The 23,541-nt window shown below is 39.3% G+C and overlaps 2 protein-coding genes across 3 annotated transcripts in view; one reads left to right on the top strand and one right to left on the bottom strand.

Moving 5' to 3' along the window:
- LOC136830834 (DNA-binding protein SMUBP-2-like) overlaps nucleotides 1–23,541 on the bottom strand; it is a 713,243-nt gene that overhangs the window by 272,473 nt on the left and 417,229 nt on the right. The gene's annotated exons all lie outside the window — the stretch shown is intronic.
- LOC136830835 (alkaline phosphatase-like) overlaps nucleotides 1–23,541 on the top strand; it is a 177,998-nt gene that overhangs the window by 80,167 nt on the left and 74,290 nt on the right. The window contains exons 4-5 of the mRNA XM_067090813.1: nucleotides 2,535–2,675; nucleotides 3,142–3,334. Of these exons, the coding sequence (XP_066946914.1) occupies nucleotides 2,535–2,675; nucleotides 3,142–3,334 (334 nt within the window). The remainder of the gene's footprint in view (nucleotides 1–2,534; nucleotides 2,676–3,141; nucleotides 3,335–23,541) is intronic.

Raw genomic sequence — 23,541 nt, 5'->3', positions numbered from 1 at the left:
GCACCTGCATGAACCAATTAAGCTAAAGCAGCCATATCACCACTACACAGCAGGACAGAAGTCCTGGATAAATCACTATACAGTACTCCCTTGAAGGTACAGATACTTCAAACAGAATAGTGCAGGCCCTAGCAGGGTTTCCTTTGATATCTGAGTGTTGCATGGAGAGTCCACATTCTCATTTCAGGTATCTCTCTCATGTAGAGCAGAAGACTGTATCCCTGGATCTTCCAAATTTAGGAGGGAAAAATTAAGTGCCTATGTTCATTTCATGTCGGGTATTAGTGATACCTCTACCAAGAAAAGACTCTTCAACTCCAACAGAGGAGTGAAAGTGGGAGGTACTAGAATCCACTGGTTTGGAGTATTGGCCCAAACATGGATTCTGCGTGGAGAGGGATGGAAACATACTCTGCTGAAGTTATGCCAGAAGGATGTAGTCTCCTTCTATCCATGCTCCTACTGAAACCTTTGGCCCATAGAGACAGCTTAAATCGAGCCCTTTGCAACAATCTGGTGTTGAGTAAGACCCCAATATGGTCCACACTCCTCCACCCTAAGTTCCTGTTCCTCCCAGGGATAATAGCCCTTTGTTCGGGACTCAAAAGCTTATGCTGGGCAGTGGTGATGTGGCTGTCCTTACCCAATCTGTCAAGTAGGTGGATCCTAATATGAAAAGTCTGTCTGAAGTTTGGTCAAAGTTTTCAAAAGAAATCTTACAGTACCAAGGAGACCCTTGATAATGAGCATCACTATATCATAGACCCTATTGAGGATTCCTCTTAACAGAAATTAAGGACAGCTCTAAACACTGAGTTTGATGTTGTCTCCAAAATTTTTTCAGACCTCTAAAGAGAAAGCATGGAAAAACCACCTATGCAGAGATTGGTTTTTTTGTGAAAATTTGAGGTCCTGTGAGCAAAGAAAGAAGTTGAGTAGGTCACTTAGATCTCATTTTGGTTCAGAGGATTCGTTTAGATACAACCTTCCAGCTTCCTAAGTGTCAGTTGGTCCTAATACCTCAAAAAGTTTGGACTATAATCCCCAAAACCCAGGAGTATCAGGGTTACCAATATACTCCCCTGATACCAATACTGATAACCCATGATGTGAAGTCTCAAAGGGTATCCTTTTGCCAGATGGAGAATACCTCATCAATGAAAGGAAACCAATGATTGAAGTGGAACACTTTGAAGCAGAACTACTTTTCCCAATATGGAATGGCATGTGGTCCCTCCTTCATTAGAAATTCAAAACCTGCCAAAGGAGACAGACATCGCCCACGCTAGCGTGGCAACTACAGCCAGTGAGGTAACTTTTCTCTGCTTTAATGGAAAGGTTCCTCCACAATCCTTGAGAACCAGTACCACCTCCGAGTGGCCACAGGTTTGTCCCTTCACTTTTAAAACAATACTGTACAGCATGTTAAGGCTAAATTTCAGAATTCTTCAGTTACTGGGAAGCAGAGGCCAAAGGCAGAAATAAAGCCATCTATTTCTGTCATCCCAGTATCTGAAAACTTGAAAAAGGAATGGACAACACTAGGCCTTCCTTTAGAGGGAAGAAAGCTCCACTGGATGTGGCTACCCAGCAGTATGGTGCCCCACAGGAAAAATCTCAGATGGGGCAGCCATCTCGGAGATCCATGCAACACTCCACCTCCTCTCTGTTCTACCCTACAGTAAAACTGTGGTAGATACCAGAATCTTCTAGGACTGTCTTAGCCACCCAACACTGCTAATTGCTCCCCTCCCATCCCACCCAGCCTTCCCACTCCCAGAAACTCTTTCCCTGGCCTCCCACCACCACCCAAAATCCTTTCTCAGCCTGTTTATTCCTATAAGCTGTGTTACCAACAGTTCTTTATGCCCATCCATGTTACCCATTTTCATGAACTGTATACATGTTACACATGTATCTTGGGTGTCTTGGTGCCAACTGCATGAGGGTAATGTATGTTGAGCTGTGGATAATCAAGGGATTATTATTATTATTATTATTATTATTATTATTCACAGACATGCAACTCTAGTTGTAAGTACAGTACAGTACGAATGCATATATGTATATATGTAGTATATATAAAATTTGGGCTACATGGTCCTAAATGGAAAAGCAAAATTCTTAAAGCCAAGGTCTCCAATAGGGAAAGCAGCACAGTAAGGAAAAATATAGAAATAGAGAACATACAATATGGAGAAGATAGCAAAGGAAAGCTCACATGATAAAACAAGATATGGAATGAGATTCATGTAGGCCTACTCAATAAAAACAGCAATTGCATCTAATTTGAATTTCTGAATTCCAATGATTCAACTGCATAACAAGGAGGCATTCCAAACTTTGGTCACACTTGGAAATTCTATAAAATTGCATGGTAATGACCTTATGAAAGAAAAGACATGACTGTTGGAAATAATTTAGGAACAACTAGGTACCAAAAGCCAACCCATATAGAACCAATAATTAGTCACAGTTATATACAGACAAATTTATTCTTCTCTATTTAATATACAAAAAAAATTCATTTACAGGTTGTTCTCTTTGTGGGAGATGGAATGGGCATCACACCATCAGTTGCAGGAAGAATATTCAAAGGGCAACAAAGATATGGACACTCAGGAGAAGAAGGGTATTTGAGCTGGGAAAAATTTCCACATATGTCTCTTGTAAAAGTAAGCATCTGTTCCATTATTAGTACTCATAAAATAAGAACAGGATTTATCATAATGTCTACCATTTGAAATTATTTTCTAATGGAGATTACTGTCTGCACTATTAGTACAATACCACATCTATGAATAAGGTAAAATACTACTAGTACACTATTGCATCTAATGTCAGCATCATTAGATCTGATTTATACTGCTAATTAATAGATCTACATTCTTTCTCTCATTCCAATAACTGAGACAAAAATGACACGAAAAATTTGATGGGTAGTTACAACATAGGAATCTAAGTGTAAATAAAAAATTTATATCACATCTCAGGGTGAAGAAAATTGCTTAAGTTATCATATTTGAAAGAAATACTGTATTCCCCTCCATGCACGTCAAAAGCAAATAAAGCTACTAATTCCTTGAATACATCTGAATGCTCAAATACTAAGCAGGCCACTTTCCAACAAATTTTTTCCAGGTATATAATGCAGACAGACAGGTGCCTGACAGTGCAGCAACTGCAACAGCATTCCTTTGTGGAGCAAAAGGAAACTACTACACAGTTGGGCTTGACAGCAGTGTTTCAATGAACCAGTGCTTAAAATCCCTTAATCCTAAGGCGTGGCAACAATCTGTATTAAGCTGGGCACAAGATGATGGTAAAGACACTGGTAAGCAAAAAAACTTAAACCTTTTTACTAGAGTTGTTGCACAGCATGTTCCTAATATCATGATGCCACAAGAATTTATGAATTCCTTGCCAGGAATAATTTCCATTAAAACTCATTAATAAAGAATGTTGCTCCTAAATGATCTGGATTTACTAAGCTTAAAAATAAACTAACACGAAGAAAAGTTTAAAACTTGATGTAATCACTAACAAATTGATGGTGAGTACAAATGAATTTTCTTGATATTGGTGGTGTATCCATTAGAAAAATTATGAAAATTACATACAAGTAAATAAGACCAAGATATGGAATGCTTGTGAAATGCATGATCACAAAATATCTCTTGGACAAACCCCTTAATTAAAATTTGCCACAAAATTACCAAAGATGCTTCAGTTCCTCTTTAAAGAAAGAAAGCGACATTCCACAGACAGTACTGCATATGTTTGTGGTCAGATCTAATAATCGCATTCCATTATTGGTGCACATGCAACAGAGTTCAGTATTATATTAAAATCTACAGATATTTAAGGTAATTATTATCTTTTTCTTTGAATTTTTTTTTTATCTCACCTTTCATTCATTTATTATGTGATTTACACGTATAACACTTCCCTCCTTGGTCAAAGAGGAAGAATAACTGTTACTGTTATGATAGTCTTACGTTTGCATTTATTGTATTGCATTCCTTGTACATGTTAAGTACATTTTTATCCTTTTAGTGTCAGGATCTGCTAGCTACAGTAGTTTGTTAGCAAACAGTAAACTGGTTAGTATTCTATAAAAAAAAGTAAGTTTTCATTCAATTTGCTGCTAATTTCAGGTTTTACATATGCATTAAGTTTTTGGACGAAATATGTGCTGGCCTGTCAAAAGCACATCCAGTGCAGGTGCATTTGCGTTGACATTGGAGGTTTCCACAGTTAGATACAGCAGGTATCTGACGTTCATTTGTGACCTCTGATCATGTGACAGATGGGTGGAAGCGTTGTGATCCTTCAAACATTGAACCGGTGTCGTCACGCTTCCGGGGAGGAGTTATTAAGTGAGTGTGTACGTGTGTGCACTCTCTAATGGTATATTATGAGAGGAACATACAATAGCTATGGACTTTGATTTGCAGCTGGGTGTGATTCGCTTTGTGCTGTGTTTAAGAACCACCAATGTGAGATACGTTATTTGAAGCCATAGAAGTGAGTAAGATAACTCATTAACACTTATATTTTTCCCCCAGACATTATGTAGAAATGCCCAGTTTGTGTCGCAGTGAAACTCCACTATTTCTCCATTATGCATTTTCCCATTCTGTTCTCCATTATGCATTTTTTTTGTTTTGTCTTAAATGTCTTTCTGTTAAACACCATTTCAGGTTTTAATATATGATATGTTCCTTTCAACAGGAATTCTGGGTTCGTCCTGTGAGGATGAATATTTTGGAAGTGGTGTTCTTTACATACTCTATGACATTTACTTTGGTCTAGAATAATTATGACTTTTTACTTTGTCTGGTGACCAGGGTGTTAGTCACTAGTATTGGTTGATTTAGAATCATTAATCTGATTGATTGTGAATCAGAATTTCCTGTAGTTATGATTCCCATTTATATGGGGTGTGAGTCACTACATTTCATGACCATAGCTTTTGCTGAAATACATTTGTTAAATTTACAAATAAAGTCTAGTTTTGTATCTGGGTGTTTAATTCCAGTAGGCCTTTGTTTGAGGATTGATTCATTGAGAGGAGTTGACGAGAGTGAAGGAATGTGCTGACCCAACGCCAGGCCATCGCTACCAGAGAATCTTAGTGATGTAAGATAATATGACACTGTTCATAAAACAGATTCAGTAAGACATTATGACCCTATCTTACCTGGGTATAGGGTCATAACACATGTTTTAGGATAACACTGCCAAAAGAAATACAATTGGCCCCTGGTACTCGTGGGGATGCGTACCGCTACCCCCCACAATAACTCAATTCCACGAATACTTAAAACCCCTCTAAAAATGCTTATAACTGCCTATTTCGATAGTTCAAACACACACAAAACAAACTTAAAATGCTTATACAGGTATTATCCTACTTACGATGGGGTTAGGTTCCAAAAAAACCACCGTTTGTTGGAAAAAACGAAAGAAACGCCAAAACGCATCTCAAACATAGCCTAGCCTACACTAGGGTATTCGGCACCAGGTACTGTATACATACATGGTAGCCTAGCCCACACTATAAAATATACTCTTTATATGCACGGTATGGTAATTATTAATGTCACTGTATACATACGCAGTAGCGTAGCCTACATTACACTCTACTCTGTATTCACATATATTATACAAATGTCAACATAACAAATATGCATCTTTTCCATGGATCTTCTAAAATGTTATGCCTTAATTCACTGTATCCAATAGTATTGTATATATTCTTATATTGCTTTTGTATTAAAAACTGCGTTGATAGCGATTAATGTTTTGGTTTGGAAATGTTTACGCGTTGTTTATTTTGCCGCATTTAACTCAGTTCTGAGCGCTTTTCTTGCTTCTAGTTAGGGTAAATGTATCTCTAGAGTCTAGATACTCTATTTATAAGGGGCAAGGTTGTGTAAATGTATCTCTAGAGTCTGGATACTTTTTTTATAAGGGGCAAGGTTATTTTTCATTATACGAAGTGTTTTTAAGTTGAAATATAACTAAAATATGTCTCTTTGTGAAATTAATTTATCTATTATTTTCGTTAATAGATGGGCGTTTGTTCTGTGTAAAAAAATTCAAGATTCTGTTCGCAATTTTCACTTGATTTCATCATAATATGAACTTTACGTATTTATTGTATATCGGCGTAAAAATAACAGTAATGTGTTCTTTCATGCACAGTAGTTTGATGAAAATACTTTCCAATTTTAATTACAATCAAGTTTCATCCATGTTGCCGATGCACAATAATTTACAGTATAGTCATTAGCAGCTTGAACATTGTCTTCTCAGCTTCAGCTACAACTTGCAGCTTAAATTTAGCAGTATATTTCCTTGACAATCTTTTATCTATATCGAATAAGGGTATTATGTAAAAATATATCAGTCCTATTCTACTTAACGTCATTTGTGCCATACCCTACGGTAACTGTTTATTAGCGTACGATGGTTGAAATACCAGGTAAACAGCTGTTGTTATCCAACTCGGTTATATGCAAAACAACAGTTTCTTGGTCAGTTGTTTATGGCTGTACACATTTACGCAAGAGTATAATGTTACTAACAATAATTTTATCATTCTCTTACTTTTTTACTAAAAGATGGGATAAAGAGACAGAAAAAGTTGTCTATTGTGATTTGATCTCTCTCACTGCCCGCGCAAAATTTAAAAATATTTTATAAATAATATTGTTGTATCGTATTAATTGCTTACCCCTTTGCAAAATGGAATGATCGTAAGGTGGATTATCGTAACTCGAACATTACATGAGTATTTTAATAGTTTTATCACAAAAAGTGCTTTCAGTCATGAAAATGAGATGAAAAAACAGTAATAAGTAAACATTTCTCAGTAAAAAATACAGCGAATGGGCAAATTTTCCGCAGATAATGGGTACTTATGTTCCAAAGAGAAATCTGTGAATACAGTATGTGAGTCCGCGACTCGTGAGACCGCAAATCCGGGGGGGTTTACTGTAGTTAAACAATTAACTGCAATTTTTCACTGTAAAAGTGAAAAATTGATATTCCAGACTTAATTTAGTAACAACAAAACAAGGAAAAACTCATCCTGAAAGTTTTTGGCTGAAGCTACTCAACTTTCAGCTTGAACACTGAAGTCCAGTTAAAAAACTGGCGAAAAAGAAAAGCTGCTGCCGACACCTGATGTTAACACCAGACGTCCCAGAATCAGACTGAAGATTCTCTGCTAAGCCGTTCCTAACTATCTTGTTAGGGGGAGAGACTAGCCACCTACACAGAACATTGGTGTTGCTACCGCGAAATCTGAATTTAAGCTACTGCAAATAAATGAAACTAATAGCTATGTAATTACTTGGTAAGTTACTTACAGTATATAAAACTTTATTTTATTATAAAAATGACATTTTTATAATACAATAAGGTTTTATATATACAGATCAGTAGGCTCAATTACTGGCGATCTGGTTTTTCAGTACTTGTCTAGTGACAAAAATTGGCAATTTTCAGCGCTGATATGCACCAATTTCCGCTTATCGGCGCCAATAATCGTGTACTGGTGCCGAAACATACCTAACAGAGGTGCCAATAACTGAAAATTGGTGATTTTCAGGGCTTATCGGCGCCAATAAGTGCCAAAAGTCGCCGAAAAAGCACCGGAAATAGCTGATTGTTGGTTATCAGTGATTTTCGCTTATCATCACGCAGATAACCCGGGACTGCCTACTTACCCAGTAATTACATAGCTATTAGTTTCTTTTAACTGGCAGCTTAAAATGTTGAAACTGCGGGTCACGCTACAGTAGTTTGTTTTGGTTATGGTGACATGCCCCACCCACTTTCAAGGGAAGAATAAGTACAACATAGCAGAGAGCTTCAATTTGTTCATGCCCTTATGTCCAAGCGAGGGGAGGTGGGCGGGCTCCAATCATATAATTACTGGCTAAGTATATATAAAACCTTATTTTATTATAAAAATTTCATTTTTATATAAGTAACTTCCCCAGTAATTACATAGCTGATTCCCAGATTGAATGGAGGTGGGAAGGCTGGGCATATCTACCCCAAAACATCATTAATAGTACTGTAATGAGTTTGAGAATAGAAATTTGCTAACATTGAACCCATGTTGTTGAACCTTACCTGATAAGAGAGCTGCTACAAGTAAATACTGCCTCTGGTTGGGCCTCATCTTATCCAGTAGAGGCAAAGCGCTAAAGCCTTGAGGGCCTACTACTACAGTGGGTCCTTTGCAGCAATGGACTGAATTCCGATGGCTAGCAAAGAATACAAGATGGCCCCTGCCCAGGCGCAGTACCACACAAAATAACCAGAACAAATATAGTCATCATAACCACCAAAACAAAATTAAAAACACCAATACCTAACTGTTAAAAACTAAAGGACTGGAGGGTACTCCATGTACATAACACTCCCAGGCTCCTCAAAAACTCACCACCCTAAGAAAGGCGAAGAGACTAAAGAAAGGACAATGCTTTCTACGTTTCCTCCCACAACACCACGCCAGCCGCATAAAACGGACCCAAGGTACTGCACCGATCATAGGTCGTTTCGATATTCCCTTAAATAATGAGATGCAAACACTGACTTGCACTTCCAAAACATCGATTGCACAATCAACGCAAGGGAGAAATTGCACTTAAATGCCAATGATGTAGTGACAGCTCTTATCCCATGGACCTTTACCCTACATGAGGAAAGAGAGTCTTTGCTAACCACGGAATGAACTTCCAAAATCAAGTCCCTGACAAATAATGCCGGGCATTCTTAGACAGAGGCCAAGAGGGATATTTCACAGAACACCAAAGATTCCTTGAAATACCATGAATAGTCTTCATTCTGTGAAGACAAAACGTAAGGGCCCTTACCGGACAGAGAACTCTTTCTTCTTCACATGGGCCTACTATCTCAGACAAGCTCTTAATCGTAAAAGAATGAGGCCATGGATTCGATGGCGATTCGTTCTTGGCTAAAAATCCTAGGGAAAAGGAGCAAACTGCATTCCCATGGGAAAATCCGACAATTTTGTCCAAAGCATGGATCTCGCTGGACTTTTGGCAGTGGCCAAGGCGACCAGAAAATGAGTCTTTCTTGTAAGATCCTTTAAAGAGATGGACTGCATAGGCTCAAAACATGAACTGGCCAGTCACTTAAGTACTATGTCTAAATTCCAGGACAGCAAAGGTTTTTCTTTAAGCTTCGTGTATCAAAAGACTTAACAAGAAAGTCCGTTCCTTTGTGGCGGAAAACCGAGCTAAGCATTGCTCTGTAGCCCTTAATGGTAGAAGTGGAGAGATCTTTAGTCGAGTGTAAGAACAGTAAAAAGTCCGCTATTTCTGTTACAGAGGTACTAGAAGAGGACACGTTATTTCGTCTGCACCAAGACCTGGAGATGGACCACTTAGCCTGGTAGACTTTATCTGATGACTGTCTTCTGCACTTAGCAATCGCATCTGCAGCTGCTCTTGAAAAGCCCTTCTTTCGGAGCAGTCGCTTAACAGTTTGAATCCTGTTAGGGCCAGAGAAGACAGGTTTTGGTGAAACCGTCAGAAGTGAGGTTGCCTGAGAAGTTGTTGCTTCTGCGGAAGCAGTCTCGGGAAGTTTGCAAGAAGTTCCAGCAGATCCAGGAACAACTCCTTTGCTGGCCAGAAGGGGGTATCAAAATCATAGATAGGTTTTGATGAGACCGGAATTTGTTAAGAACTTGTCTCACCAAACTGAATGGGGGGAAAGGCATACAGATCTTTGCCCGAACAGTCCTGCAACATTGCATCGCTTGCCCATCCTAAGGGCTCTGGCACTGGTAAGCAGAGGAGAGGAAGTCGGTGATTCCTGGAGGACGCAAATAGATCTATCATGGGTTTCCCCCAGAGCTTCCACATATCCAGACAAACCAGCAGATCTAATGTCCATTCCGTGGGAAGGACCTGTTTCTGACAGCTAAATTCGTCTGCCAGAACATTGAGTTTCCCTTGGATAAAGCATGTTACCACTTGCGTGTTGTTCTGGTTTAACCAGAGAGGAAGAACCCTCGCTGTTTCATACAGGGAGAAAGAGTGAGTTCCCCCCGCTTCTTGATGTACACCAGTGCAGTCGTGCTATCCGAATGCACTGCTATAGTCTTTCTGCGCACTTCTAAGGTAAAGCACTGTAGGCCTGGAAATATTGCCTGTAATTTCTTCACATTGATGTGCCAGTCTTGCTGTTCTTGAGACCAGGTACCTGACACTTCTTTTGACCCTAAAAGAGCTCCTCAACCTAGGATTGAAGCATCTGAAAAGAATTCTAGACTGGGGCTCACAGGGAGAAGAGATTTCCCTTCTGATAGCCTCTTCCTGGAACTCCACCAACAAAGATCCTCTTTGATTTCCATAGTTATCGGGAACACAAATGAGCCCAGGAACTTCCTCCTGTTCCAGCTGGCTCTTAGGAAGAACTGAAGAGGTCTTAGGTGTAGTCTTCCCAGAGAGACAAACTTCTCCACGGACGGGAGGGTACCCAGAATGCTCATCCATTGATTGGCCGAGCAAGAATCCAGTTCCAAAAACTCGCTTACTGTCTGAAGACACTATTCTATTCTCTTCAGGACTGGGAAAACCCGAAAATCCCAAGAGCTGATCATCATTCCTAAATAAGGAATCTCTTGAGAAGGAGTCAGGAGAGACTTGTCTCGATTGATGAGGAGACCCAAGTCCTGGGCCAGGAGAAGAGTTCTGCAAATGTCCTCTGTACTTTGAACTTCTGAGCGAGAACATAGTAACCAGTCATCGGGGTATAGAGAGATCTTTATCCCCATCAGACGAAGCCACTTTGCGAGGGGGGCTAATACCCTGGTAAACACTTGAGGGGCCATCAAGAGACTGAAGCACAGACCCCGAAACCAGAAAACCTTGCCCTGAAACACAAACCTGATGTACTTTCTTGAAGCAGGATGAACTGAGAAGAATTTGAAATAGAAAATTAGCTAGCATCGTGAAATGCTCACCTTACCTTACCTGGTGAGGGAGTTACTGCAGATGGGTACAGTACTAACTCTGGTCAGAGCTCCTCTCGACCTGTAGTGGCATGGTGGTAGAGCTAAGAGTCACTCTATGTTGATGGGTGCTTTGCAATGTAGGAGTATATTGCAGGTTGCCAAAGCTTACAATCAACAGAACACACAAATAAAATGTGTGTGTCCCCTTGCCCTGGGCGTAGTATGCCCTGGGTGTAGTGCAACAAAATATGACCAGATAAAAAATGTTTAACCTACGAATTAAAAAAATTTAAAAATCAACCAGAACCATAAAAAAACCAGACTGATGGCACTCACAACAAACAGTGGCCCCCAGACTTCCCAATCCTTGTTCATGGAGAGTGGGCAGAGGAAAATGAAGACATTCCTCCTATCCTTCATCCCCCAATACCACACCAGCTGTGAAGAACGGGCCTAGTGTGCTGCATTTTTCATACACTGTTTCGATATCGCGCAGGTAGAACATAGCGAAAACTGACTTCCATCTCCAGTGTGTTGATTGCAAGATTGAAGAAAGAGACATATTATGTCTGAAGGCCAAAGATGTAGCCACTGCTCTATTTCATGAGCCTTGAATTTACATAAAGGTAGGGAATTGTCCTGAACCCCAGAGTGTCATTCGGAAATCACAGTCTCAAAAAGAATGTCAAAGCATTCTTGGATACTGGGTGACTGGGGTCTTTAACTGAACACCCAAGATTTGAGGAGGAACCTCTAATTCTCTTGGTTCTCTCTTGGTATTCTTGTAAGGCTCTTACGGGCAGAGGACTCTCTCCTGATCCGCTGGGCCCAGGATCTCAGACAAACTCTTGACTGAAAACAAACATGGCCAGGGGTTAGCAGGGTCCTCGTTCTTTTCTTAGCAGGGTCCTCATTCTTTGCTATGAAACCTAATGTCAGTGAGCATACAGCATTACCTTGTTTCAGATCTGGGTTGCGGGGCCCTCCTCATTGGTATGGAGGTTTCAGGGACGTGGTCTCCAGCCGAAAGAAACCTTCACATCAATGAAAAAGAGTTGAAGGCAGTACATCTAGCCCTTCAGTGCTTTGCAGCGGAAACCTTCAACAGAACAGTTGCAGTCCATTCGGACAGCATGACTGCTCTGGCCTACATCAGGGACCAAGGAGGGACTCAATTCATTTTCACTCTACAAAGCAGCCAAGGATTTCCTTTTGTGGGCACAAAACAACAGGACCAGTGTTGTGACCCTCTTCATCTGGGGCAAGATGAACGTCCTTGGGGACGAATTGAGTTGTGGCATACAAATCTGAAGTTCTTAACATTAGGATACTGTAAACTTGCAAACATGAGCTGGAATGGCCGTTAAAAACTTACTGACAAGGTAGTTAACTATTAACAGGTAGGAGGAAGCCCTGGCCACTTGTAGGTCTGCACTCCACTTTGCCTTTCTGTTCAAATACCAGGTGAGAGGGGTAACAGAGTGGGATGTTATGTAACCAACTTCAGGTTTCCACGTTGGTAAAAATGACATTTTTATAATGAAATAAAGTTTTATATATACTTACCAAGTAATTACAAAGCTATAGTTTCTAAATACTGTAGTTCAGCAGCTAAAATTTGAAAATTCACAGTAGTGATTCTTTTGTTTTGGTGTTGGTAGATAGTCCCGCCCACTTTTGGGAAAGAGAGGAACAACTCAGCTAAGCACTTCATTTTGTTTGTGCCTAAATGACCATGCAAGGGGAGGAGGGTGGGCTCTCATTCTGTAATTACTTGGTAAGTATCTATAAAACTTTATCTTATTAAAAAAAAATGTCATTTTTATATAAGTAACTTACTAAGTAGTTACATAGTTACATAGCTGATTCCCACACTGACAGGAGGTGGGATGCATGGACATCTTCTACCCCAAAACATTAGTAGATGTAATGAATTTGAGAATACAAAAAATTTGCTGGTACTGTATTAAGACAATACTTGTATCCTTACCTGTTGCTGCTAAGGTACTGTCTCTGGTTGGCGCTCATCTTAACCGCAGTGGCGCAGTACTAAAGCCAAGAGTTGCCTGCTACATAAGTGGGAGCTGTAAGTGAAGGACCATTCCGATTGCTAGTAAAGCATCCAAAATTTGCCCCTCCCCTGGGTGCAGTACCATCAAAAAGACAACCAGATAAACCACACTTATTACCTACACCAAAAATTAAACCACCATCACCCATCCATTAAAAAACACAAAACTCCCAAAAAAACTCAACACTCTATGTCAAGACAAAGAGAATTAGGTTGGAAGGGACACTTCCTACCCTGCCTCCCCCAATACCGTGCCAGCCACCGATAACAGACTTAGGGTAGTGCAATTATCAAAAATGGTTTCCACTTCTTTTAAGTACAGGGAAGCAAACGCTGACTTGCATTTCCAATAAGTTGTTTGGAGGATGGAAGAGAGGGAGAGATTGTACTTAAAAGCTAATGACGCAGCTACAGCTCTAATGTTGTGAGTCTAACTTTAAGAATAGGAAGAAGTTCTTCTTCAATCTGAGAATGTGCTTCACGAATGAGGTCCCTTAGAAGGAAAGAAAGGGAATTCTTTGTAAGGGCCGCAAAGGGTCTTTGACCGAACACCGTAAGTTACTGGCAGGACCCCTTATTCTCTCAGTCCTACGCAGGTAAAACTTCAAAGCCCTTACTGGACAAAGCACTCTCTCTTCATCCTCCGAACCAAGCACTTCCACTAAATTCTTTATACAAAAAGAACGAGGCCAAGGTTTAGGAGTCTCTTTCTTTGCAAGAAACCCCAGCGTATAGGAGCAAATCACATCTCCCTGAGCGAACCCGACTCTTTTGTCAGTCGCCTGTATCTTACTGACTCTCTTAGCAGTGGCTAAGGCTACCAGGAAGAGCGTCTTCTTCATAAGATTCCCAAGGGATGTGGAATTAAGAGGTTCAAAGGCAGGGGTAGAGAGCCATTTTAGAACCACATCTAGGTTCCAAGATACTGGTTGCGAATCCCATCTTACACGTATCGAATGATCTAATAAGATTGGAAATATCCTGGTTGGCAGAAAGGTACAGGCCCCTATGTCAGAACACCGAGCTAAGCATGGACCTGTAACCTTTAATTGTACACAGGGACAAACCTCTGGTGGTCCTCAGATACAACAGGAAATCAGCAATTTCTGTTAAAGACATCTTAGTTCTGCATCAAGTGTGGAGTATGGACCACTTATGTTAACAGATGTTAGCGGATGACTGGCGTTTGCATCTCGCAATAGAGTCTGCAACTGCCTTTGAAAATCCCTTAGCTCTGAGTAATTTCTTGACAGTCTGTAACCTGTCAGTGCTAGATTTGACAACCCTAGATGGAACTGTCTGAAGTGTTTTTGTGGTAGAAGCCTTGGAAAGTCTACCAATGTCTCCAGAAGATCCAGGAACCATTCCCTTGCAGAATAGGGCTATTAGTGTCATTGAAACATTTTGGCGTGACCAGAACTTGTTCAGGACTTCTTATATCCCAATTTCTTGACAGTCTGTAACCTGTTAGTGCTAGATTTGACAACCCTAGATGGAACTGTCTGAAATGGGGTTGTCTGAGCAGATTGTGTTTTTGTGGTAGAAGCCTTGGAAAGTCTACCAATGTCTCCAGAAGATCCAGGAACCACTCCCTTAGAGCCAGAATAGGGCTATTAGTGTCATTGAAACATTTTGGCGTGACCAGAACTTGTTCAGGACTTCTTATATCATCCCGAATGGTGGGAAGGCATACAGACCTTTGTTTGACCACTCCTGTAACAAGGCATCCGTCGCCCATGCCAAGGGATCTGGAACTGGTGAACAAAAAAGAGGTAGACAATGATTTTTGGAAGTTGCGAAGAGATCCAAAGTTGGAGTTCCCCACAGTCTCTAAAGATCCAGGCAAACCTGTGGATCTAAAGTCCACTCCATGGGAATTACTTGATCATGGCTGCTTAGCTGGTCTGCCAGGACATTCAGTCTGCCCTGGACGAAGTCTCATTACTAATTTTGTCCGATTCTGGTTTGCCCAAAGTAGAAGATCCCTTGCTGCCTCGCAAAGTGTGGTATTGTCAAAATGGACTGCTATGGGTCTTCCCAGAAACTTCCAAGGCAAAGGCTTGCAATCCCAGATGAATTGCCTTTAACTCTTTCACATTTATGTGATGCTTCCCTTCCAGCAGCCTGTCTTTTGACTTCCACCATAGCAGGTGCTTCTTTATTTCAGGAGTTACAGGGAACATGAACGAGTATGGGTGCCATTTCCTGTCCCAGCTGGCTCAAAGAAAAAACTGAAAAACTCTCATGTGTAGTCTTCCAGGGATACAAATTGCTCTATGGAGGCTAGAGTTCCTACAAGACTCATCCATCTGTTGGCAGAGCAAGTCTGGAGAGAGAGAGAAACTCGTCTACAGTTTTCAGACAAGATTCCACTCTCTTTGGGGATGGAAAAGCCCGAAAAGCTAGAGAGCTCAGCGTCATACCCAAATAAACTATCTCCTGAGAAGGAGCCAGTTGGGATTTCTGATGGTTAATGAGCAAACCTAGATTACTGACCAGGCAAAGGGTCTTGCCAACCATCTAGGTAGAGAGCAATGTTGATGCCCCTGAGATGGAGCCATCCTGCCAGGGGAGCGAGAACACAAGTAAAAACCTGAAGGGCCGTCGATAACCCAAAACATAGGGCTTGAAACTGAAAGACTCGGTCCTGGAAAACAAATCTGAGGAACTTCCTCTAATCCGGATGAACAGGGATGTGAAAGTACGCATTCTGCACATCTATTGAGACCATCCAGTCTCCTTGATGAATGGATGCAAGAATGGAATGATTGGTCTCCATTCTGAACTTTGTCTTCTGAACGAAGACATTCAGCACACTTATGTCCAGGACCGGTCTCCATCCTTCCAATGATTTGGGAACCACGAAGAGAAGATTGTAGAATCCCTCTGAATCTACATCCTCGACTATCTCTACAGCCTTCTTGTCGAGAAGGGCGGAAACTTCCTCTGAGAGGGCCACAAACTTCTCTGAGCCTAAGGAGTAGGCGGTCCAGACGATATAGGCTTCCTGATTAAAGGAGGTTTTTCCCTGAACGGATATAGCGTAGCCCTCATTGAGGACTTGAATACAGTAATCCATTGTTCTGCTCCCATTTCGCTCCATTTTTCCCAGAACAGTTGGAGCCTGGCACCCACTGCAGCAAGGAAGTCTAGGTCTTCATTTTCTTCATGAGGATCTCGGTGTGAACTTCTTGACTGTTCGTGACAAAAAGTCAACATTGGAACATGGTCTGGAAGATCTTGTTCTCCCACCATGAAAGGGATGAGACTGTAGAGGAGAGGCTGACTTCCCACCAAACGAAGGAGGATCCTTAGGACGTCTCACTGACTGAGACAGAAGGTCCTGGGTCGATTTTTTGTGTAGATGAGACACAATGTCATTAACTGTCGACTGTGGGAACAGAAAATCCTTCACCAAGGGAGAAAAAAAAAGCAGACTTCTGTGCTGTAGTCACTCCTTTGGTGGTATATGAACACCATAACTCTCTTTTATAGAACACCCAACATAAAAAGAGAGGCTAGTTCCCTAGAGCTATCTCTAACTCCTTTATCGATGCAAGAGAGAACACCCTTAGCGTCTGAGACAGAGTCCTTGGGAAGAGAGGAACAGTCCTGTATTTTCTGTGCCAAGGCACCCACCACTAATTACCTCAAACACCTTGAAGAGGGTTCGAAATATATGATCACTCCTGCTGAAGAAAACATCACTTTAGCAGATGAAAAAGCCGATCTCCTAGAAGAATCAATCAAGCCAGAGAAGTCCCCTGGAAGGAGGCAGCAGCTCCCAGGGATGGGGCTTCTCCAGTGGCATAAGTAGAATACCTTCTATGCGAAAGATTTGCAGGAGGAAAGCTAAAAGAAGCCTTCCCTTGCTCTCTCTTGACCGAGAGCCAAGCATCTACTTCGCTGAGAGCCTTCCAAGTGGAAGTAGAGAGCATCATCTTAGGCAACCTGGAGTGTTCAATAGGTTGATTACTCATCAAAACGATGGATGCCGGAGAAGATGGGGCCGCTGGTGAGAAAAAGGCAGGGAAACTCTGTAGTAAAAAACAAAGGAGCGCCCCATAAGCAGGAGTCGAATCCTCTTCGACATCCTTATTTGACTCCTCTTATCGGACAACATTGGAGAAAGAGATATGTCTGCAGTTGGCCTAGCAGCAGAAGGAGGCTTTTTCAAAAAAACCTAAACTTACCTGCACAGCTGGTCAGTCCAGTCCAGTATGTAGTCAGCCAGCACTTCAACTTGCTTCCCTAAGTGAGAGAAGCTAAGGGGAAAAAGGGGGATCAGTCACTCCCACACTCTGTTGCTCACTGAATACCTTAGACAAGGTGCTACCTGTCCCCTTAGGAGAGCTGGGCTAGCAATACAACTTGAGCAGCAATCACAGTACTCAAAGAAAATGTGTCCAAGGACTTATGGGCAATGTTCACAGGTAAAAGGAGGCGAACACAATCTGCCCTAACCAAACTCGTGTGTAACACCTGCTGAAAGGACTGGTTTCTTCTGAATGATATAGTCACGGTGATGCCCTTAACTTCTTGAGCTCTCGCCCGAACTGTACACACGTCCTACTCATTGGATGAGTCAAACACCCACTTGATTGTATCATGGAGCCAGAATGAAATCATGTTCTTAAACACCTCTTTCTTGGCCCTGCCAGTACTAATGAAGAGTCCTCTATAGGTAGTGGTGCAAAACCCTAAGAGGACACAGTAGCATCTTGTCCAGATCAATACCTACAAAGTCATCTAGGGAGGGGCTTGAGAAAGATTCAAACCTGGCATCAGGGACTGATGGATTCTGACTCTTCGCTGTGAAGTCCAGGACGAATTCAAGAGAAACCAATCACCATGCCCTCAAGTGTTTTACATTGAAGGAAAGGCCATGAAGCAAGGAAGACAGGCTATGGCTAGTAGAAAACCTTTTCAACAGAAATTTCACCAGGGCTCCCAGTCCTTCAGAGGAAGAACAAAAGAAGGAAGGCAACTTTACCGTTCCTCTTTTCCCTCCATTCAGGCAGACGTTCTGGAGCAGGAAAGAGAGGAGGTAGCAGATGAGATGGAGAGGCTCCCCATCCACAACTTCAGACTCTCTCTCTCCCTCTCTCTCTTTCTCTCTCTCTCTCTAATGGCAGCTGACAGGAAAATGTGTCGGCTGTTTGAGAGTTACGGTTATTTAAATACCAATTATATGGGAGTTTACTGTACCTTGTTTTTACAACGTGATCTAGTGCTGCTATTAGCACTTCTGTTTCTTTCTTGAGTTCCCCCTCTGCAACTACTGCCTTGTTTCATTGTTGAATTATTATTATTATTATTATTATTATTATTATTATTATTATTATTATTATTATTATTATTATTATTATTATCTGAATATAAAAATAATCTTAAGACCAGACTAAAAGGTCTCTAACTTGTACAGCAGGGTTACAAAGAACAGAACAGATAAGAGATTACACAAAAGAGAGAGAATCAAATAGCAAAACATGTCATAACTGAAAGCCATACTGCATGATGCTGAACTTTAAATTAGTGCTATAGCCACTCTTAAACTTACAGGCACTGACATCAGAAAAGCTGCTGGTCAAGTCATAAGTAATAAGATAAGAGATGCCAAGCAAAAGAGCAGTGTTAATTCTACAGGCAAGGAGTAAGAAAAAATTGTAGGCGGCCCTCTTGTTAAAATGTCTCCCTTTTGAAATGTAAATGACTTTTTTTTGTCATTGGGTAGCTTACCTAAACCACTCGGTTAAATTCCTACATTTGAAGAATAATAAAGAAGCAATCTATCCATCTCTGGCCAATTCTAAATTATACAATGATAAAAAATGATTGAACATTAAATAACAACACTCACCAAAGTTTTACAGGAATTTTTGCTGCTAGAGGCTTACCTGCAAAAAAATTACCAAAGATTATTAACAGACAGTAATTCCATAAAAGTACAAATATTTACACATAAATGAAAGGTAAAATATGGGATTTCCAATGAGTAATGGTTGTTTTACAATACATTGAAAAAATATATTTCTAAATTGTTCATAAAGACCATAATTCTCTTTAATTCTACGTCTGGTGGTAGTTGGAACTGAAGCCACTATCAAAGAGTGGAACTAAAAGAAATCTGAAAATATTATTATTATTAAAATACTGTAGTTTTACCAGACCACTGATCTGATTATCAGCTATCACAAGGGTTGCCCTGAAGGATTTGTTTTTACTTATATAGTTTTTTATATTCTTTCAAATAAATACAATTTCTCAATAAGTTTAAGACTGCATATGTTGAATTTTCGGACAAAATTTAATTGACCATTTCCAAAACTTAACAGCCACCGCTGTTTATACTTTGGATGTTCACAAACAATTGTTTAACTGTTATCATAACTTTCCACTCAGAGCATTCGGGAGCAGGATTATGTGGGTTATTCATTAGGAGTCTCTGTGTGGGACGAGAATGGCCTACGTGGAGACGCATCACAATTACTTGCTTATGTCTCTCGCTTTTGTATGAAGAACTCCAATTTCCAACACTAGGTTTTATTTATTTTAATTTCTAACTTTCAGGTTCTTTTGCCATTTATTTATAATACTTATTTTATTAAATATGTTATATAACCATTAATAGCGAGTATTTATTTACATTTGATCTTGTCACTTAGTCTGTTTCTTTAGCTGCTTTACCAGCCTCTTCATTACCCTTAATCCCTATATGGACAGGGATCCAACATACTGTATTTCTATATTTTTCCCATTATTATATAACTCATGGAGTAATAACTTAATTTGTTGTACAATTTTATTTTCTGGTTTGTAACTTTAAACAGCTTCTATAGTGCTTCTTGAGTTGCTAAAAATCACAAAATTATTGAATTATGTTTCTTTAATTATTTATATGGCTGATGCAATTGCAAACAATTCTGCTGTGAATATTGAGGCATTATCAGGTATAGAGAATTGATGTTTTGTCTTGGGATATTGCAGCATATCCCACTCCGTACTGTGATTTAGATACGTGTGTTCATTGTGTAATGTGGACATTTTCGGTTTATGAGATCTACTGTATGTTGTCTATGGTGTTCTGGGATACTTTTTAATAAATATTTTAAGTGCGTGCAAATTCTTATTTTATTCACATAGTCCAAGGACGAGGTAGTTTTACTGTTGAAGGTAACTTTATATTTATATTCTGTGATTCAAACAATCTTTCAGCTCTAACTGGGAAAGGTGGTGAATGGTTGTTTATATATACATCTCTTAATTCAAATGATTTTTTTGTTGGTGAATCACTTGTTTGAATACTTAGGGCACTTTTCACTGTTATTAATTCTCTATGAAGATATAGTGGTAGTTCACTACATTCAACTTATAAAGATTAGTTTGATGAGGATCTCAAGGCTCCTGAAAATATTCTAAGGCCTTTGTTGTGAACTGGGTCTAATGTTGTTAGCGTTGCATCTGATGCTCAGCCATATATTTCTCTTCGATAATCAATGATAGACAACACTATTGCTTTATACAGTATAGTAAGGGTATGTCTATCAGCTCCCCAAGTAGTGTTGGACAGTTTTTTAATAAGATTTATTGCTATTTTACATTTCGATTTCATGTGTGTTACATGGGCTTTCCAATTTAAATGAGTATCAAGTACTAATTCCAAAAATTTTACTGTCTGACCAATTGGTATACTAGGAATTCTGATGTTTAAATCTATTTCTTCACCTTTTTCTACATTTTATTTTTATAAAACATGATTGCCTGAGCTTTATCTATGGAAAATTTAAAGCCTGCAGATGAGACCCATTCATCTATTTTTAATTACGGTTTTATTAATGTTTCATTCTTCATGTTTTATACGAGATGCTGAATAATACATGGCAAAATCATCCATATACAACTTACTTTTAATTCCAATAGGTAAAGTGTTACTGATAATTATTGTTAAAGTAAATAGCGCACCAATAAGGACGCTTCCGCGTGGAACACCATTTTCATGAGGAAATGTTTTTGACAAAGCATCAATTCTCACCTGAAAAGTGTGATCTGTCAAAAAGTTTTGAATAAACTTAGGTAAATGTCCACGGATGCTATTTTTTTTTATAACATTTTTAATATTAAATACCCCCATCTAGTATCGTATGCCTTTTCCATGTCAAAAAAAACTGCAGTGATTTGTTTTCATTCAAATCCTCTACGTATGTGGTCTTCTAAGTTAGACAGAGAATCTAATGTAGATCTGTTACATTGTGACCCGAACTGAGTGGGAGTCAAAATTTTATTTTCTCAAATGTGCCTCGTTAGCTGAGTATTTACCATTTCCTCTAACAATTTGCATAAGCAACGTGTTAAAGAAATTGGTCCTATAATTATTTAAATTACTGGGATCCTTTCCAGGTTTGAAGGCAGGAATTATTATGGCTTTTTGCCATTCATCTGGAAATAAATTTTGAAGCCATAAATAATTATAAAACTGTAATAAGTATGACTATGCTAAATAGTAGTTCATTTCAAAACAAATATTGTCACCTCCAAGGGTATATTCATTGCTGTTCAAGAGAGCACATTCCAACTCTTCCATATTGATTTTTTATAGTAATATATATCTCTTTTGATTAAAAATTTTTTGTTATTACAGTATATGTTTTTTCTTGTGCATGAGTGTTCGCCTAAATTTTTATCATTACTGTACTTACATTTGCTAACTTTTCTCTTATTACAGTACTTATTTCTTTCAGAATGAGTATTCTTTTTCCATCTTTTAATATGGCATGTCTTGGTGGTTTAACATGGGTACCATTTATTTTCCTGAATTTTTCCCATATTTTTTATATGGGAGTATTATTATGGATTTTGATACACAACTCCGCCACAAAATTCTTCCTTAAATTACTTTTTTTTAAATTCTGCTGTATGGGGGTTTTAATGTATCAGTTTCTAGTAAAAATATAGTCACTTTTACATGCTTCTCCATCTGTCTGTCTGCCTGTGTCAAAACTGGTATGTAACTCAATTTTCAACCTGTCCCTTCGTCTGATAGTCTTGAAATTTTGCATGGTTTCTCAATCCCGGTGACAATACAACCTTAAATGATCAGTAGGTCAGCAGTGACCTCTAGTGACCCTACAGTGACCTTTCCCAGTATCTCAAGATTTGTATGAAACTCTTCAGGATTTTCACCCCTCTGTACATGTATGGCTGTACCTACATTTTCTTCTTCCTCTCTAGATGTAGATGCTAAAGTGTGTTTACCTATTGTTGATGCAGTACTGTTTTTTTGACAAGGTGTAAACATAATACAGTATCATTGGTTTGTAGTCTTTTAGTAACCGTTGTATTTCTCCTATACGTAATCTGGTCTGTACACCATTTACGTTCCATTGTATACAGCTACTGAAAATATTATGTTAAGCAATCGAGTGTTACTTTCTTTTTTTTTGTATTATCCACTTGGATTTTTTCTAATAATTTACTCACTACATTTATTTGTTTTTCTTGCAATATGTTAAGTGCTCAATGCACCTGCAACTTTTTCATGAGTGATCAAATCAGTAGTTTCTTTTTTTTCTATATTTCATAAAATTTCTTATGCTTGTTAAACTATCTTTTATTTTGCTTTGTTCTGATTGCACAATTCAACAAGGCATACATTAGAACCACATGTGTTATCATTGATAATTCTTGTTTCATTAGCTCCTGTTGTACCAATTATTGGTGATGCAGTACAGGTAATCTCTTCTCCCTAACATAATCAGTCTATGGTGTGGTTCTCTTCTACTTCTTCAGTGTTTTGGATACCTGCTTTCCTTGAAATGGCTTTGTCTGTCAGCACTTTTTCTGTCCACCCTCAGATCTTAAAAACTACTAAGGCTAGAGGGCCACAAATTAGTGTTGATCATCTGCCCTCCAATAATTATACATACCAAACTGCAGCCATCTGGCCTCAGCAGTTTTTATTTTAGGTTAAAGTTAGCCATGATCATGCATCTGGCAATGCAACAACACAGGCCACCATGGCCAGCTGAGAGTCTGACAGTCTCATGGGCCGTGGCTGAGAATTTCATATAGCATTATATGCTGTACAGAAAACTTGATGGCGCTGAAGAAGCTTCAGTGCATTTTTTACTTGTTTTGTTTGTGTTCTTGCTTCATATCTTTTGTCTTTGGTTTAACTGATGTTCTCTAATAATATTTGGTATCTTCGCTTTGGGTGGTGTTCTTTTCAAGGGTCTCTTTTTATCTTTAATTTCCGGTCCATCACATCTTTCTTCTATTACTTCTGTAGTATCTTCTTGTGTTCCTATTTGCATTAACATTTCAAATTCATTTAAATAAATATTACCCATATCATTTGCACCTTTTTCTTATCCTTTACCATTTCAGTTTTTTTCTGTAAAGAATTTATTTCTCCTTGAGATTTATTTTTCTGTGTTTTGTTACTGCTATCTGTATGCATTTTTTTTAT

This window comes from Macrobrachium rosenbergii, chromosome 47 (genome assembly GCF_040412425.1).
Source record: "Macrobrachium rosenbergii isolate ZJJX-2024 chromosome 47, ASM4041242v1, whole genome shotgun sequence".
Classification (NCBI taxonomy): domain Eukaryota; kingdom Metazoa; phylum Arthropoda; class Malacostraca; order Decapoda; family Palaemonidae; genus Macrobrachium; species Macrobrachium rosenbergii.
Note: the sequence above shows the minus strand (reverse complement) of the source record. Positions and strands in the feature narration are given on the sequence as shown.